Genomic DNA, 16033 nt, shown 5'->3' on the forward strand with positions numbered 1-16033 from the left:
TGATCCTGGACTTCAAGCCTCTAGAACTATGAGAAAATTAATTTCTGTATTCAAGTCACCCAATCTGTGGTACTATGTTATGGTAGCCCTAGCAAACTATTATAACATGTAAATGTGTTTCAGCCATTTACTTGCTGTGTGACCTTGGGCAAGTCTTTTAAAATTCTCCAAGCCTTTCCACATGGACTCCAAGGTCACTTCAATACCTAACATTCTGTGATCCCGTATAAAGAGAAAACCCAAATTACACATGAATTTTCTTGCTTGCAATGGTGTATTAAATTGTAGCTACTCATATTCATGCAATCACGTATATAGCCTATGCCTCTCCTTTACTTGTCCAAGGCATAGTCACTTACTGGACCCAGTAATGCCAGGAGAGATACAGGGTTGGACGCAAACACATTTGAGTCCCCCAACTCTTAGAAGCCATTGCTGCTGCTGCAATGGTCAAGATGAGAATATTTGGTCAGTTGACTCTTTTGCTGAACACAGTACCATGTAGCCCTGCTGGTTAATCTCTATATAATGGATTTTTTTCTTTTCCTTTTCCTTTTCCTCCCTCTCTCATTCTCCCTCCCTCCCTCCTCCCCTCCCCTCCCCTCCCTCCCTCCCTCCCTCCCTCCCTTCCTTCCTTCCTTCCTTCCTTTTCTTTTTTTGCTACTAGGGATTAAACTCAGGGGTTTTTCACAACTGAGCTGCATCCCCAGTATTTTTATTTTGAGGCAGAGTCTCACCAAGTTGCTGAGGCCTTGAACTTGTGATCCTCCTGCCTTAGCCCAGTTGCTAGGGTTACAGGCCTGCCCCACCATGCCTAGTTGAATTTTGTTTTTAAATCATCAGATCTGGGGAGATAGCTCAGTTAGTAGAGTGCTTGCCTTGCATGCACAAGGCCCTGGGTTCAATTCCCAGCAAAACACACACACACACACACACACACACACACAGGAAAAAAAAAAACATGACAGATCTGTCCTTCCTTTTTGACTCAGAATTACTTCAGGGCCATGCAAGACCTAGTCAACAATCTGACTCAGTCATTATTCTTTTATTGGTAAGTTCACTCAGAAGAATCAACTTCAGACAATTGATACAGCCTCATTCAGATCCAAGAGAAAGCACCCTTAGGTCATGTCTATAAGAGCCAAAACACCCACTTAGGTCAATCAGTTCAGTGAAAAAGCAGTCCAACCTACAACAGTAGCACAGTGCAGGCAAAGCAGTATTCAGTTGTCAGCCTGTGGTGATTTGAAGTCTGTACATGACTTGTGCCCTTTCCCCTTCTCACCAGGCTGACTCCTCAGTATGAAGAAATACACATTTCAATAATATGTATTGGTGCATGTGTTCATATGAACACATGCACCAATACATATTATACCATGTCACACCACTCTATTCTCACCTTTTGGGGTGAGAAAAGACTGAGAGTGAAAAGTTGTGCTGACAGGGGCAGTGGAAAGCCTTTGGCATGACTTACGTGAGGTGTACCTTTTCATGACTGTGACTCAGATTGTAGCTTTGGTCAATATTTGGTCCATCTGATGGTTCGAGAGGGAAGAAGCCATCTAGATTTTGAGCTTATTAATTGGTAATAAGTAAAAAAAAAAAGGGGGGGGTGGGGGTGTCCCAAGGGTACTTCCATGTGTCTGGGCTTTTGTATTTGGTTTCAGAATTTTTGTGATTGTAAACCTGCGTGTTTGGGTTTGTATGCCTGTGTTGTCCCACACACCTGAGTTTGATGATAGGTATTTGTACATTTGCATCTATCTCTGAGTGTTTGCATGTGTTTTTACATGGCTCATATCTGAGCAGGTGGATTTACCGGAAGCTTTGGGGTTTCTGTATGAGGATGCCATTCCATGTATCTACACATCTCTGGAGATCAGGAACTCCCACCTGACCTAAGACATCTCTCAAATACTTGTCAAACCAAGAAAGTAACCTGATGCTGGAGAATGATTGTGTAGGCCCTTAATTCAGATTCTTTCTGGCTCAAGTCCTATTTTGTTCCAAGATGAGGTTTGTAGTATTTTCTGGGGGCCTCCTCTGGCTGCCTCTACCACATCTAGACCTCTAGGGCTTCCTCTCAGCCCTATTTGTTTCTTATTGGGGATTGAACCCCGGGGTGCTTCCCCACTGGGCTATATCTCCAGTAATTTTATTTTATTTCATTTTAGACAGAGTTTCACTAAGTTGCTGAGGCTGGCCTCAAACTTTGATCTTCCTACCTCAGCTTCTCAAGCCAATGGGATTACAGGCATGTGCCAGCATACCTGACTCTGAGTCCCATTTTTAATGGACCTAACGAGTAAAGGAGGGGAGTTGGAGGTCTGGGATTTAAAGAAGGAAATAAAAAAAAAAAAAAGAACTCCATCTTTTCTACCCATTGTCATTTTCTCTTATTGACATTAATTAACCCTGAGCAAGAGACACAGGGAAGTCCGATTATTAAACCTTTTTTACTCTTTAAAAACTAAAGTAAAATTGCTAAAAAACTTAGGTGGCTATTATAATCATATTGTTATTATGCTATTAAAAAGTCTATCTTTTAGTGATAGTCAATGAATTGCTTACAGAAGAAATGTTATGAAGAAATGTTATAATGTCTAGGATTTGCTTCCAAATATGTGAGATAGTTTTGAGTAGGGGAATAGAGGAAACTAGATTGGCTGTACATTTGTCATTGTTTAAACAAGGTGAGGAACACATGAGTATTTGATTATATTATGCTCTCTCATATTTTGTGTTGGTTTTTCCATAAAAGAAAAACATTGAATACACTTAGGAATATCCTACTATTTCTCCCCCATACTCCCATTCTGAGATGTAGCTGAGATTACAATTATTTCCTCCCATTATGTGGATGAAGAAATGGAGGCCCTCACTGGGTAAGTGATTTTCTCAAAGCAATTGGGAGCAGAGAGCTTGGCTAGAATTCAGACAGAACTAACTCCCCACTGAAAGCTCTTCTCATTGGATCCTGCATAAATATGAGTCTCATACTGTCATAAAACATAGAATTTGTGAATAAATACCATCAGATTAATAAAAGAACCAAGACTCCAGTTGTTCATACATTTGCATAGGGCTTACCCTAGGACACCTGAGGGTTCTACATTTGTATCAGCAGAGACACACATCCACCTCAGCTCTCATAGCTATACTTTCCTTGGTTGTATACTTGCAGGCCACTTATTCTGAAAAGGTATGGTAGACATTGTGTATAGGAAAAAGAAAAAGATAAGGATCAGATTGCTACTTCCAGGTGTGCCTGTTCTGTGTGATTATATAGAAAGCTGTGTTTTCTACATATTCTTGGTAAGACTGTATCTATAGGGGATCTGGAAGGAAGAGGTATCCCTAATATTGGACTTAATGAGTTCAGGACTATAGACATATGGAGAATTTAGTGAGGAAGGAAAGACTTTGGTAAATTGGTGCCTTGTACCTCTCAGCAAATTATAACTTTGCATGCAGAGGTACAAGATATTTCTCTCCCTGATATATAGATATATTCAGACAACTACAAACATGATATGCTTTCATAAATGGTTTGCATATGGCCCACATCTACCTTCCTTATGCATGTTATATAACCAGGCCTCTATGGAGACAGCAGCTAAGAAGACAAGCACAGGACCAGAGACAGAGGACAGGGGTTATAATCTACTGCCCACACTCGCTGAGTGCATCATCTTTACAAGTCATATCACCCCTACTTGGCTTTAGTTTTCCCTTCCTCAAACAATGCCAAACATGTGAAAGGTACTTTATCCATTAATTTATATTTTACTGTATATGCTTATATTAAAAATGAAGAATAATGTACCTATGGCACAAATATATCTGTCTATATAATTTGTCTATATGGGAGAAAAAAATAACTTGCTTAAGATAACTCAATTTGAAAACATCATGGAATAGTGAAAGGATTATGGATTTTTGGAGTCAAAAAGCACTATGAAAGAAATAAAAAGGCATCCAAAAAAATTATTAGTGTGGCTTCTTCTGGGTATGTCAGCTGGTTAGACCAGTGGACTTTAAAGTGTGGCCCAATGCTGCATACCATTTCAGGAGCTCTGCAGGCCCTTCCACTCCCAGTTACATGTCTGTGTAAGGTGACGGACTTCAGATATTTCAACCAAAGCATCATACCAGAAAAAAATTGAAGGCAGAAACAGGCAGGATAATCCTCCTGCCTTCTATGAAGCTAGACATTAAAGAGATTTGCAAAAGCATAAAATAATAACATTCTTTGCCTTAAATATTTTTTTTGTTTTGGAGAATATATTTTTATTAAAATTTAATTGTATTATCATTTAATTATCAATATTTTAAAGATAGTTTTAAAGTTTTAGTTTTAATTTCTAATAATATAAATATCGATGGATATAATCCATATAAATAAAACTCTTTAAAATTGTAATAATTTTTAAGAGTGTAAAAGGTTCCCTCTAGGCACAGTGGTGCATGCCTGTAATCCCAATGACTTGGGAGGCTGAGGTAGGAGGATCAAAAGTTCAAAGCCAGTCTCAGCAACCTAGTGACGTCCTAAGCAACTTAGTGAGACCCTGTTTCAAAATTTAAAAGAAAAAAAAAAGGTGTGGGGGATGGGTCTTAGTGGTTAAGTGCCCCTGGGTTAATTTTCCAGTACCAAATAAATAAATAAATAAAGTGTGTAAAGGGTTTCTGGGACCAGAAGTTCTGAGAACCTCTGGTTTAGAGCCAGGTGTTAATGAGGACAAGAACTTGCCAAGGTGAAACCAAGACAGATAGCAAAACCCAGGTTATTCTCCAGGTCCCACTTGCCTCAAGCTGGGGCTACCCCACCTCCTCACCATGATCCCTGCTGAACTCTTATCCTAACAGCCAGTGACCATGTTCATTATGAGCAAAGAATTGGAGTGGTTGAGGAGCAGCCACTCTGGAGTCAGGTAAATCTGATTGGAGTCCAGGCTTTCCTTTTGCATTCTTGGCTTCCTGAGCCTCACTCAGTTTCCCCTAGTGTCAAATGGGAATATAACTTTTTTACAGTGTTACTGTAAGGCTTGAATGAGATAATGAATCTATTCCAGTGTCTGGTACATAGCAAGTGTTTAAGTAAATGTCCGTCCCTGTTAATGATAATAGTAGATGGCACTCACTGACAGCTTATTCTCTGCCAAGCCTTAGTCTAAGTGCTTTTTATGGACTAATCCACTGAGCCTTCCAGTGCTACTCTAAGGCAGTTTGTGGCTCTAGGAGATAGTTATCTGCCTGTTGCTTTATTGTTGTGGCAGTGGTTGTTGCCTAGATCCTACTCATGAGTAGAATGGTATAGGCTGAGGGTTAAATAAAGGTTCATGATTGTGATTTCACTTTGACATAAAAATAAGAATAGTAAGTGAGGAATCTGCTCTCCTAGACAGTCCTCTGAGTCCTGACTCCTTCCTCTTTAGCCACTGCCAACCTAACAAACCAAATCAAGAGACAAGAATGAATCTTCAGGCCATTCGGTCCTCAGCAAAGGACCTTTCCTTTCATAGCAGTTTATAGGGAAGAGGGAACAGCAAAAGCCTTTGTCACCAGTGACATCAGTGATAAGTCAAAGAAGTCACTTCTTAGGTGCCTGGTTGGGATGTTATTCTCTTGTCACTCATTGCCCCTACACACATAAAGACCCACATTGCCTTCAGCAAGGCCACCTACCCATGTATATATGAACAGGAGACATGAGTTTTAGATATTTGCAAGTATGTGTCATGTATATTTGAGGGCATGCCTCTAGGTAAACATGTTCAGAGAGCAAAGACTGTGAAATTGTGACTGAAGAGAGACTGTCTCTACTGTCTTTCCTCTTCCTTCCTAATTGACAAGAGGTTATCATAAAACACAGGTTACCACCTCCTGTATCTTTTTTGAGAACATCCTGGCTGGTCCAGGTCTATCTAATCAGTGTGTGTGTGTGTATGTGTGTGTGTATGTGTGTGGGTGGGTGTGTAAGGAGTGGTAGGTAGTTTAATTGCCTTTCATCACCATGGAAACTGAATGGCAAAACTATCTGGAACATGAATCTGAGGCTCTTGACCAACAGCTGCTCTTCTAGGACAGAGAAGGAGACAGGCAGGGGCTGCATCTCAGGAGGAGCTGAAGAGAGGGAAGTGAGAAATGGTTACTCTTTTCCACCAGTGTTCAACTGTGGGTACTAGGACAGGACTTTGGAATTATTTCAGTCTGGTGCCCTGGGGATGTAAAATGAATTTTTGTTAGAGACAAATCTACTCAGTAAAGTTCAAGAACTTTGCACCTAAATTATCTGGACTCAACCCCAAGTGGATTGACTAAAAACGGAAAGACAGGTTATTGTCTTCATTGAATTGATTTACCATGTTCTCCTTCAAACTCTGGAGATCATATATTCTCTGGGAATGAGTGGAAGGAAGAAGAATGTAAGGGAGTAATATTTTGTTTCTTTTTTATTTTTTTAGGAAACAGAGAGGATTCCCAGTGTGCAGAGTGTGGATACTGCCTCAGTCTCCTTAATTAGGTTATTAAATTAGATAATGGATTCTAGTGGGGACTGGGGACCTTTTTAATTGCTCAAAAAATGGCTTGGCAACCAAGGGAAGGGACAAAAGGGAATGATAAAAGACATGGCCAGGCAAAGAGGTCAGAAAAGTCCATCTCCTCTCTATGGTTAGAATTTGAAAGTATGTCCCAAATTTAGAGCCCCAAAAGTCCCAACAGAGAACTGCAGTAGTTATCTAAATAATTCAGCACAGAGCCCTCCAACATGGAATCCTTGTTTTTACCTGAATTTAATGGATTATTGTTCCAGTGAGAGGAGACTAAACCCTGGTGGCAAAGACCCAAATTGTGCCATTCCAGGAACATTTCCAGCCGGGAGATAAAAGTGATGGGAGTTAGGAAGGGGTCCCAAGTTTTGGTCCAAAAGGAATCTGGACCATGTTGTATCAGACCAGAGGCCAGAGGCCTTTCATTTGGGTTTTTTAAATTTGACTGCTGTGAGGTTGGGAGAGGAAGAAAACAGAAGGAATAATGGTGTGGGGGAGGGGCAGACAGGAACAGATGCTTCCAGATCTAAAGAAACAATTTGGGGTGGGGGCAGGATCAAACAGAGGAAGAGGAGGAGGAGGTGGGACCGGAAAGAGAACAAAGGTAGAGAGGAGATTGGAGTCTCTGCAGTGGAGGAAAGATGAAGGGGAATCTGGTGAGATGGCTGAGCCAACATCTGCCCCTGCTATAAAACCTTGTTCTTTGCTGCCAGCCTAGGGCCACTCTGGAATGGTCAGATCAGGCTTGAGGTGGCCAAGCCTCAGGGCCCAGCCAGGAACCTTTGAACCTCAGCAGTCCCTCTGAGATTGCCACCCCTCCCCCACCTTTTGGTTTTTCTTCCTCTTTTTTACAGTGGGAAAAGAGTCCTAGGAGGGGGGGTGGGTTAGGGCAGGGAATTGTCCCAAAGAATGAGTGAGGATAGAGAAGAAAGAGGAGCAAGGACATGGGGAAATGTGGAGCACAGAAGGGAGTAGAAATGCTAAGCAGAGACCCTGAAACACCCAAGAAGACAGACAGGACTGGAGGCAGTCATATTTCAAATGGTTTGAAATCCTGGGAGAGACTGAATCCATGAGGAGTTTCCAGCTGGGAGGCCCACACCCCCCATCATACCTGAGCCAGGTCAGATGGGATAGGGGTGAGGTGGGAAGTGGGGGAAATCCAGGTCAATGCAAAACAAGGCTACACTGGGAATATTCCATACCTCCCCATTTTTTTTTTAACTTTTCCTAACTAGCTGCCTTTTTGTTCCTTCCGTTAGAACTCAAGTTCCTTTCTGTGACCTTCTTTTCCAAAATCTGTTCCAGCTGAGTGGAAAAACTCCGCACCTACAAAGGTACAGACAGAATGCCGCCCAAAGGAGAAGAGTCACAAGTGAGAGACAGGCTGTCATCCGGGTGTGAGGCATCACCCCCACAAGAACAGAAAGGCTTGGAGGACATCTTCCAAGTGGCTCACAAACCCCGGGACCCCAACCCCTGCCCATGGATAGCTCAGTCCTATTCCTGCCCATCTGATTTAAGAACATATTTCCTTTTTATAAAGTTCCAATCCTAGTCTGGGATTGGACAAAGGCCAGGGGACAGAAGAAGGCAATTCTTTCTATGGTTGGGGCAGGAAGTGGACATTGGCCCGGAATTCCTCTGATGAAGGGGATTGTTGATTTGATGGACTGAGATTTTTTCTAGGCGGTCCTGAGAGCTGGCTCCAGGCATTCCTACTGATAGCTAGATCTCCCTTCACCAACTTCACAAAAGTCTTGAGAAGGAACCTTCCATTTTCTGCTCATGTAACTGGGAGAAAAGTATCCTTTCATTTCTAAGGAAAATGAAATTTCATTTGCTGGTGATAGTGGTAGGGTGAAGCAGCCATTAAAAGTCCACTGGAGATTCCAGGAAAAAAAAAAACTGTAAAGTGAAATAAGGGAAAGAAAGGGTATGTTGGGTTCTAAAGGGTAGGACATTCCAGGCCGGGCAGAGTTCACCGTTCACTGAACCCACCCAGCCGGCCACGCAGCCCGCGTCCCCCTCCTCGCGCCCTATTGTCTGCAGCCTGAGCCCTGGGTCGTGACCTGGCCGAAGGCAGCACCGCGACCTGGGCAAACGCGCGACGTGGAACCCGGAGGAGGAGCTGGGCCGCCGCCTCTGGAAGCTCGCCTTTGCCCTGGCTGGCCCAATTTCTCCATCCTTGAGACCCCTGCTGCTCCAAGAAAAATTGCTGAGACACCCCCACTTCCCCCGAAAACCACCGGATTTTACTCCATTGTCTCCCTACGACTTCCCAGGAAACCAGAAGAGGGGAGCAAGAAGGGAGCGGGAACCCACGGTTGGGTTTGGCTGTTTGACAGTGCCTGCGACATACTCGGTTTCATGGTTTCTGCCCCGCCCCCCTAAATTCAAATATACTTCCTTCTTCCAATTTCTATTGCTGGGAAGAGAGGGAGTTCCAAAATGAGGAGTGAGTAGAGATGACATTTCCGTAGGCTTGACCCATACCCCCAGGACAGTCAGAGTAGACCCAGGAGGACTCTGCTTATTAAAGAATCTGGCAATTGTTGATGGGGACTGGAGATTTAAAATAATCTCTTTTCCTTTATTAGACTCTATAACCCTATTCACCCTCAAACACACTCAGAGACCTCCAGCCTTGTCTTCCGTTCCTCCTGATTCAACTGGGGCTGGCAGGAGAGAGAAGCAGGAAGAGGGAGCTGCAGAGGCCCTTATCCCTGCTTGCTTTCATCTGGGTTCTGCTGGATCCGCCAGTGTTTCAAAGAAGCTAAGAGCTGACACCAGAGAGAAGAGAAGAGAATCTCCTAGGAGTGGAGGGAAAGCCAGATCTGAGAAGGGGCTCCTGGACTTGGAGGGCAGACAACAAACCTCCAGACCGGCTTCAGTTTCTGTCTGCTTCCCAGGTCCAAAAGGGAATGGAGCTTCCTGAGCTGCAGGTTTTAAGGTGTCTGAGGGAGTTCTGCAAATCTCTGGTTCAACAGTGCATCCTACCATTTTTCTCTAGGAGCAGCTAAAATTCGGATGCTCAGAAAAATTAAAATGGGGCTAGCAATGCTGGATGCAGAAAAAGCAGGCTGCCTAGAAGAGTGGTCAGTTCTATTAGAAAGATTGGTCAGAGACAGACTTCCCCCACCACACACCAAATTCCCCAAATGTTTATTTTGGGCTTCTGCCCATCCAGATAAATCAAGCCAACAGATTAGGAAGTTCATAAAATTGTATTCTTAGGTAATGACATCCAGAAAGGTAATAAATATTCCCTCTGCTCTGGTGGCCGCTGGAGTTGGGATCCTCCATTTCTTTTTCCAATCATAGAAGGCTCTCTGGGAAGGGGAGCATTCTAATTAGCTCTCCAAAGGTGGGGTATTAGATAAAAACTGGAGAACCTGGAAAATAGGCTTTGTGAGTACAACACCATACTCACTCAGGACTGGGAAAAAAAGCTGCAGGGTGGGGGTGGGGGTGGAGGTGGGGAGCATGGAACATCCCCAGCACACTGATCCTCCTTGTCCTGGTACCCTCAATCTCAAGGGCCTCTTTCCCAGGCACTCTCCCTGAATCCCAGGAAAGCAGAGAAACCTAACAGAATGCACCCTGACTCCAAGATCCGGCAAACCACTTAAGTATTACACATTCCCCCACATTCATGTTCTCTCTCTCTCTCTCTCTCTCTCTCTCTCTCTCTCTCTCTCTCTCTCTAACACACACATACACACACACACACACACACACACACACACACACACACACATACACTTACACAGAGTATGAAAATGTCTCTGGATTTCAATCTTCCAAGTCCACCCAGGAAGAAAGCTGACACATGGATTGCAGAAAAAACTTTGTAGCAAACTTAATACAAACAGCAGCAAGAGGCCCTCAGAGAAAAAAAGTGCCCAGTCCTTTCCCCCTAAATCTCACTTTTGGGGGGGCTCTGTCTTGTTCCTTTTTGAACCAAATTTCTTCACCTCCAGATACATGAACTCAGCACAGAAACCCCATTTTTCCCCAAGAAGAATCTTTCCATTCACGTTCGGATTTCCCGCCTTCCCTCCCTAACACTGGAAGTTAAGACAAAAATCAAGGGATGGAGTTTGAACTTTTGTGCTCCTCAGCCCAGAGCAGATCCAGTGCTAACTACTTACATGTCAAGGGGATTTGGGGTCTGTGGGGATCTCCTGATGCTTGGAGAGAAGGACCTTGGAAGATTGGTGTAGCCGCAGATTCACCCCTTCGTTTTACTTGGCCATTGAAGAGAGAGATACAATGCTGCGCTAGCAGGCATTCATGCGCCTTGCCTCTCCCATGACTCTGGGCAAGAAATCCCCAGTTCTACAAAAGCAGTGGCATCCTATCTGGAGACCCAGGGCTGAGCAAGGGCTGGCTTGGGAGGGTTGAAGATGGGGGTGGGGGAGAGGTCAGAGGCGCTGCAGAATATAAAGGCAATGGGAAAGAAAATGCTGTGTCCTCCCCGTGAACCTGGGCTGTGTCCTCCCCCAAGCCTTTCCCCACTGCTCCACTCAACTTCAATAAAAGACTGGCCCTCAGCCTCCCAGTGAGAATATAGCAGCATTGGGCAGGCAAAGTATGGGGACCAAGACTGCTAGAACTTGGGGCTCCAGCCTAGGTTCACATCCCCCACCCACCTATGCCTGGGCAGCCTGAACCCCGATCTGGGTAATGAGGTCCAAAGCAAAGGAGAACTTTTGGGAAAGATGAGAAAATGGATCTTACTGGAGGGAAGACCAGATACAGAAATCTTCAAAAATTCAACTGTAAAAATTTTTGTTTCATTTGTCAAGCTTTATGGATTTCTAATGTTTCCCCTCTTTGGACCAAAAGAGACAGAGGGTAACTTTGTGTGTGTGACAAGAGGTGGGGGGAAAGCCACGCTTGTACAGAAGGGGAAATAAAGCTGCTTTTCCCGAGTTGAAGAGTGTTCCTTTAGTAAGTTCTGGGAGAAACTTAAGAAATAAAATGTAATGATTTCCCCCTACTTGTTCTCATTTCTTCAAATGGCAAATTTAGGAAAGTACTGTTGATCTGAAGTTATCACCCCACCTCCTTTTCATTTCAGCTTCATTACAGACTTAAAAAGACATCCTGACCTCAGAACAACCTTTTTTTCCAAAGCATTCTTACATGTCCCCCCCATGCCCCAATACCACTGCTTTCCTATCCAAAGGCAATTGCCTTAAGATGATAGGGGCTACAGTCAGATCAGGCCTCTAGTTCACTTGATTACATAAAATAACTCCAGATAATTGTTGGCCCTGCTTCCTCACACTGTAGGCAGCATGTTTTGCTGTCTCCAGGGTACCATGGAGGGAGGAGAAAGTAGACCTAAAGGACTAAGCAATTCGCCCCAACACACAGATACGCTTGTACACACACAGTCTATTCCAACTGCCTGAGCCAGCAAGTGGTTCAAGAGGAAATAAATTTAGTGCACCCAAAACAGATTTTCACACTTAGTCCTACTGTTGCCTTTTGATCCAGAATTTGGGATAGAGGAAAGGGGTATCCCTATATACCCCAAATTGACTCTCAGTCTCTCTTCTACTTCTGATTGCCCTCTATCCTGAAATTTTGGATACATTGCCTAAGAAGTTTGCCAACTGCCTTGCCTCCACTTTCTCCCAACAAACAATTAAAAACCTGACTAGGCCTGATTTAGGGCCTGGACTCTGGGACAGAATTTATCTGGGAGCTTGAATTAGTTTTTCAGGTAATCTAAGCTGCTTCCTCCCTCTCCCTTAGCCCCAAAGAAACCATTTTATTTTATTTTACATTCAGAGAGCCTTATCAGGCTACCAGGCTAAATCCAAACCCTGCCAGAACCTGGGAGGTTGTAGGAAGAGGGGGTGGTACTTGCCTCTCTTTGAGTCTCTTAACACCTGGCAGGTCCACGATAAAAGTTAGGGGAAAACATAAAAGTCCTTCATTATCTCCAGCCATCAGCCTTTGAGGTGTACCCAGGCAAGGGGGCCTTCCAGGCCTTTGGCCTCCACTTCACCCTTTTCCCCAAGTCTAAACAAACAGAGAAACCATCCTGACAGGTTACTTTGCTGCTTCAGAATCACTAGCTCAAAACCTTTCCTCTTTTAAGGAGACTTGCTAATGTGGAGGGGACATCTTTCTCAATCTCCACTCCCAAAAGATTCCTAAAGGATGAAAAGTTTTCTCTTTTCCACTCCCCTTAAGTTCCCTTCTAGTCTGTAGATTAGGCAGGCCTACTTGACGGAAGACAGAATGGAGAAGAGGCAGAGGAATAGACAAAATGAAGGGTTTGTGCCTAACTATAGAAAAGTGGACCTCCCCTCCCGCCCCCCCCCCACCGCAGCTCCACTGTAAGCACACCCAAGTTTGGCTTCTCTGAAGATTCAAAAAGAAGGGACAGGAGAAATCAGTCACAATCTCCCATATCCCTTACCCCCAACCCCAAACTGATTCTTCTAAGGACATTGGAAACTGGAGTTGAGAGTTAAGGTTTGTGTGTTTGCTTAGAGTAAACTTAAGCAACTATAGAAAAGGTGGGATGTTACCAGGCCAGTAGGAGGGGGATAAAAAGAAACCAACAGACATTGACGTAAAACTAATTCACATCCACTGGTTTATTATTGATCATGGGGCATTTCACATCAACACTAAAATTCTTTATTGCAAGTTTTACAATAATCAAGTAAATTCAGTCCAAAAACACAATAACCACGATGGGGGTGGGGGGAGATTCTACCTATAGACTGCCTCTTTGAACTGAAAGTTCATTTTGATTTTCTTTTGGCTCCTCAAACTGAACAGCTCTGAGAGGCTCTCCAGATGCATTTAGCTTTGTCTGCTGTCCTCCCCCCTCCTCCCACCCCCCCACAATAATACAAAAGAACTTCATAGCTTTGTTCTCCTTAAAATGACTTCCCCCTCACTAACCTCCCCTGGTGCATTTTCAATGCAAAAGGCCTAAGGAAAGAGGGGGGAAGGAGGAGGAGAAGAAGGATGAGAATTGGCTTAAAAATCTCCCTTTCCTTTTTTTCTTTTTCTCATTTCCCCTGAAATTCACCCAAACCAGACCATCGCACCTTGCAATATATATTTTTGCAGCTTTTTTTCTTAAAAAATAAATAACCCCCCAAATGACCTTTAAAAAAAAAACCCAGCAGGTACCATGCTAAGACAACATCACATGCTTAAAAGGGTCCTAAACAGTGGAAGGGAGAGAAGGGCAGGGGGCTTGTTTGTTTATCTGTTTTGTCTGTTTGAATTGACAAGGGAGGAGGTGGGAGAAAGAAAAGAACCAAAATATATATATATATTAAATTCTATAAATAAGAGTCAATTTGTGTGTGAGGGGAGGATGGGGGCATGGGGTGGGGGCAGGGGTGTGAGTTATGTTTTATAACCTGGTAATGTCCTCTGCCCGTTGCTGCTCCGGCGGCGTGGCGCTCTGGGAGTGGTCTTCAGAAGTGCCCGGGGTGGCTGCGGAGAGGGTGCTGGGCGCAGCGCCGGCCGGGGGCGCTGACCTGACTTTGGTGTTGGGGAGTCGGTGGTCCTTCTTCCATTTCATGCGACGGTTTTGGAACCAGATTTTGATCTGCCTCTCAGAGAGGCACAGCGAGTGGGCGATCTCGATCCTTCTCCTTCGGGTCAGGTAGCGGTTGTAATGAAACTCTTTCTCTAATTCCAGGACTTGCTGCCGGGTGTAGGCTGTCCTCGAGCGCTTGGGCTCCCCTCCGTTATAATTGGGGTTCACTGAGGGGGCGGGGGAGGGGGAAAAGCAAATAGTGGGGTTCAGAGGCAAGTGAGGCTCGCCGCCCCCCACCCTCACCCCATCCTCAGCTTTGAGGAACAGGAGGAGGGAGTGGTGGAAATAAAGTCATCAAGCTAAATGGGTTATAAAGAAGTTGAAGGAAGCTAGAGACTTTGTAGTGTAATAAGAGGGGAATCCTCATTGTAACGACACTGAATTATTTATGCGCCCTTAGAAAGCGAGCATAGTTTTCACACATACATAACAGATCGTAGCACATGGCTCGGACTGCCCAGAGTAGCTAAGCCATAAAATTTATGGGGGATGTAATTACCCATTCTCGCTCGTAAATCCAGTTCAATTGTGCTAACCCAGAGTCGCTCCTGGAGAGAGAGGGGGAAGGAGAGAAAGGAGGACGGGGGCCGGAGGGGGCCAGGGAGGGTGGGGAGCGCCGGGAAAGAGGGAAGGGAGGGGGGAGCAAAAAGCAAAGTTGCCTACCCGTGCTAACGTGAATTTTTTTCATCCATGGGTAGACTATGGGTTGCTTGCTGGCGGCGCTGGAGGGATGGTCGGGGGCTGGCTGGCTGCAGGCTGGCGGGGCTGGGGACGGGGAGGCGGAGGCGCCTGAGAGAGGCGCCGGCTCGCAGAGCGGCTGCGATTTCTCGGGGTGATGGTGGCCCGCCTGGGCCGGCCCGTGGCCTCGCGAATTGCCCGGCCCCTGGAGACTGGTGCAGCTATACTGGCGCTCAGGGTAGCTAGGGCGCGGAGGCGGTGGTGGGTACAGCTCCTGGTGGTGATGCTGGAATCCCGATTCCCTGGTCCGGCCGTAATATTCCGGACTGTGTTCAGGGATGTAGCTATTTTGCGAATATTCTTCGCATGGAGGAAATTTCGGATCGATGTAGTTAGAGTCCATCAAATACGAGCTCATGATCATTAATTTCTGGAGTGGAAAATAATTTTTCTCGCTTTGTCGTTTTTCTGCTCCATAAAGCCCTCCTACTAGCTAGCGACCCTGTAAAGTTACTTTCACCATGTGACTCCGCCGGCCAATCACACGGAGCAACCCAGTCCCCGGATAAGGAACCGAATCGCTTTATTCAAAATGTATCCAATTTTTTGTGTGTGTGGTGGTGCTGCTGCTTGTGGGGGGGTGATGGGGTGATAGCTGGTAGGGGCTGGGGTGCCCCCCTAGCGCACGCCCCGCCAGACATACAACTGACCCCTGCAAAAGGGGTTGGGAAGCTTCCAGCTCCTCTCCAAAGCCTGGGCATTTGGGGGCTGCCGGAAGGCTGTGTTTCAGCCCCCGCCCAGGGTCTTCTCTCCGGCCTCCAGTTGGCCCAGTGGGCCTCTGCTCCAGTGCTTTTCCAGCGGTCTCCATTCATGGCGATCGTGTTTCAATCTGTGTAGGTCACCAGGCAGCGCCCCTCTTTCGCAGGAAGAGGAAGTTGAATGAGGACTGGAGTGGAGGTTGGATGGGGAGGGGCCCAGGCTAAGCCGAGGGGGCTGGAGAGCCTGGGGTGCCACGGATCCAAGGATCCCAAAGTCCAGCCACCCTCCCCCCTACACACTCACCCAACCCTCTGGCCACGGGGACGGCGAGGCAGGGTCCCCAGCTGGACCAGGCAGGTAGAGGCAGCCAGGATGCAAATGATTCTGACGTCATTTCTGGAGGTCTTGGGGTTGAGCCCCCCGCTGAAGAGAGACAGGAAGTGGTTGGCAA

At 45.5% G+C, this 16033-nt stretch overlaps 2 protein-coding genes and 1 long non-coding RNA gene across 9 annotated transcripts in view; 1 reads left to right on the forward strand and 2 right to left on the reverse strand.

The window, feature by feature from the left end:
- Window positions 1-16033, reverse strand: part of LOC120888298 (homeobox protein Hox-C8) — a 137800-nt gene that overhangs the window by 78457 nt on the left and 43310 nt on the right. The window lies entirely within an intron of this gene.
- LOC120888302 (uncharacterized) lies at window positions 626-11494 on the forward strand. The gene is made up of 2 exons (XR_013440584.1): window positions 626-7680; window positions 7866-11494. It is a non-coding gene; the product is annotated as an uncharacterized LOC120888302 (long non-coding RNA).
- Window positions 13157-16033, reverse strand: part of Hoxc4 (homeobox C4) — a 60585-nt gene continuing 57708 nt past the window's right edge. For 3 of the 5 annotated variants that reach the window (XM_078014526.1, XM_078014524.1, XM_078014527.1), the window contains exons 2-3: window positions 14809-16005; window positions 13157-14312 (exon numbers count right to left, since the gene is read on the reverse strand). In XM_078014526.1, the coding sequence (XP_077870652.1) occupies window positions 13957-14312; window positions 14809-15247 (795 nt within the window). In that variant the 5' untranslated portion in view covers window positions 15248-16005 and the 3' untranslated portion in view covers window positions 13157-13956. The remainder of the gene's footprint in view (window positions 14313-14808; window positions 16006-16033) is intronic. The other 2 variants (XM_078014525.1, XM_040280531.2) reach the window with 1 other exon arrangement.

The sequence above is a fragment of the Ictidomys tridecemlineatus genome, chromosome 6 (assembly GCF_052094955.1).
Source record: "Ictidomys tridecemlineatus isolate mIctTri1 chromosome 6, mIctTri1.hap1, whole genome shotgun sequence".
Classification (NCBI taxonomy): Eukaryota; Metazoa; Chordata; class Mammalia; order Rodentia; family Sciuridae; genus Ictidomys; species Ictidomys tridecemlineatus.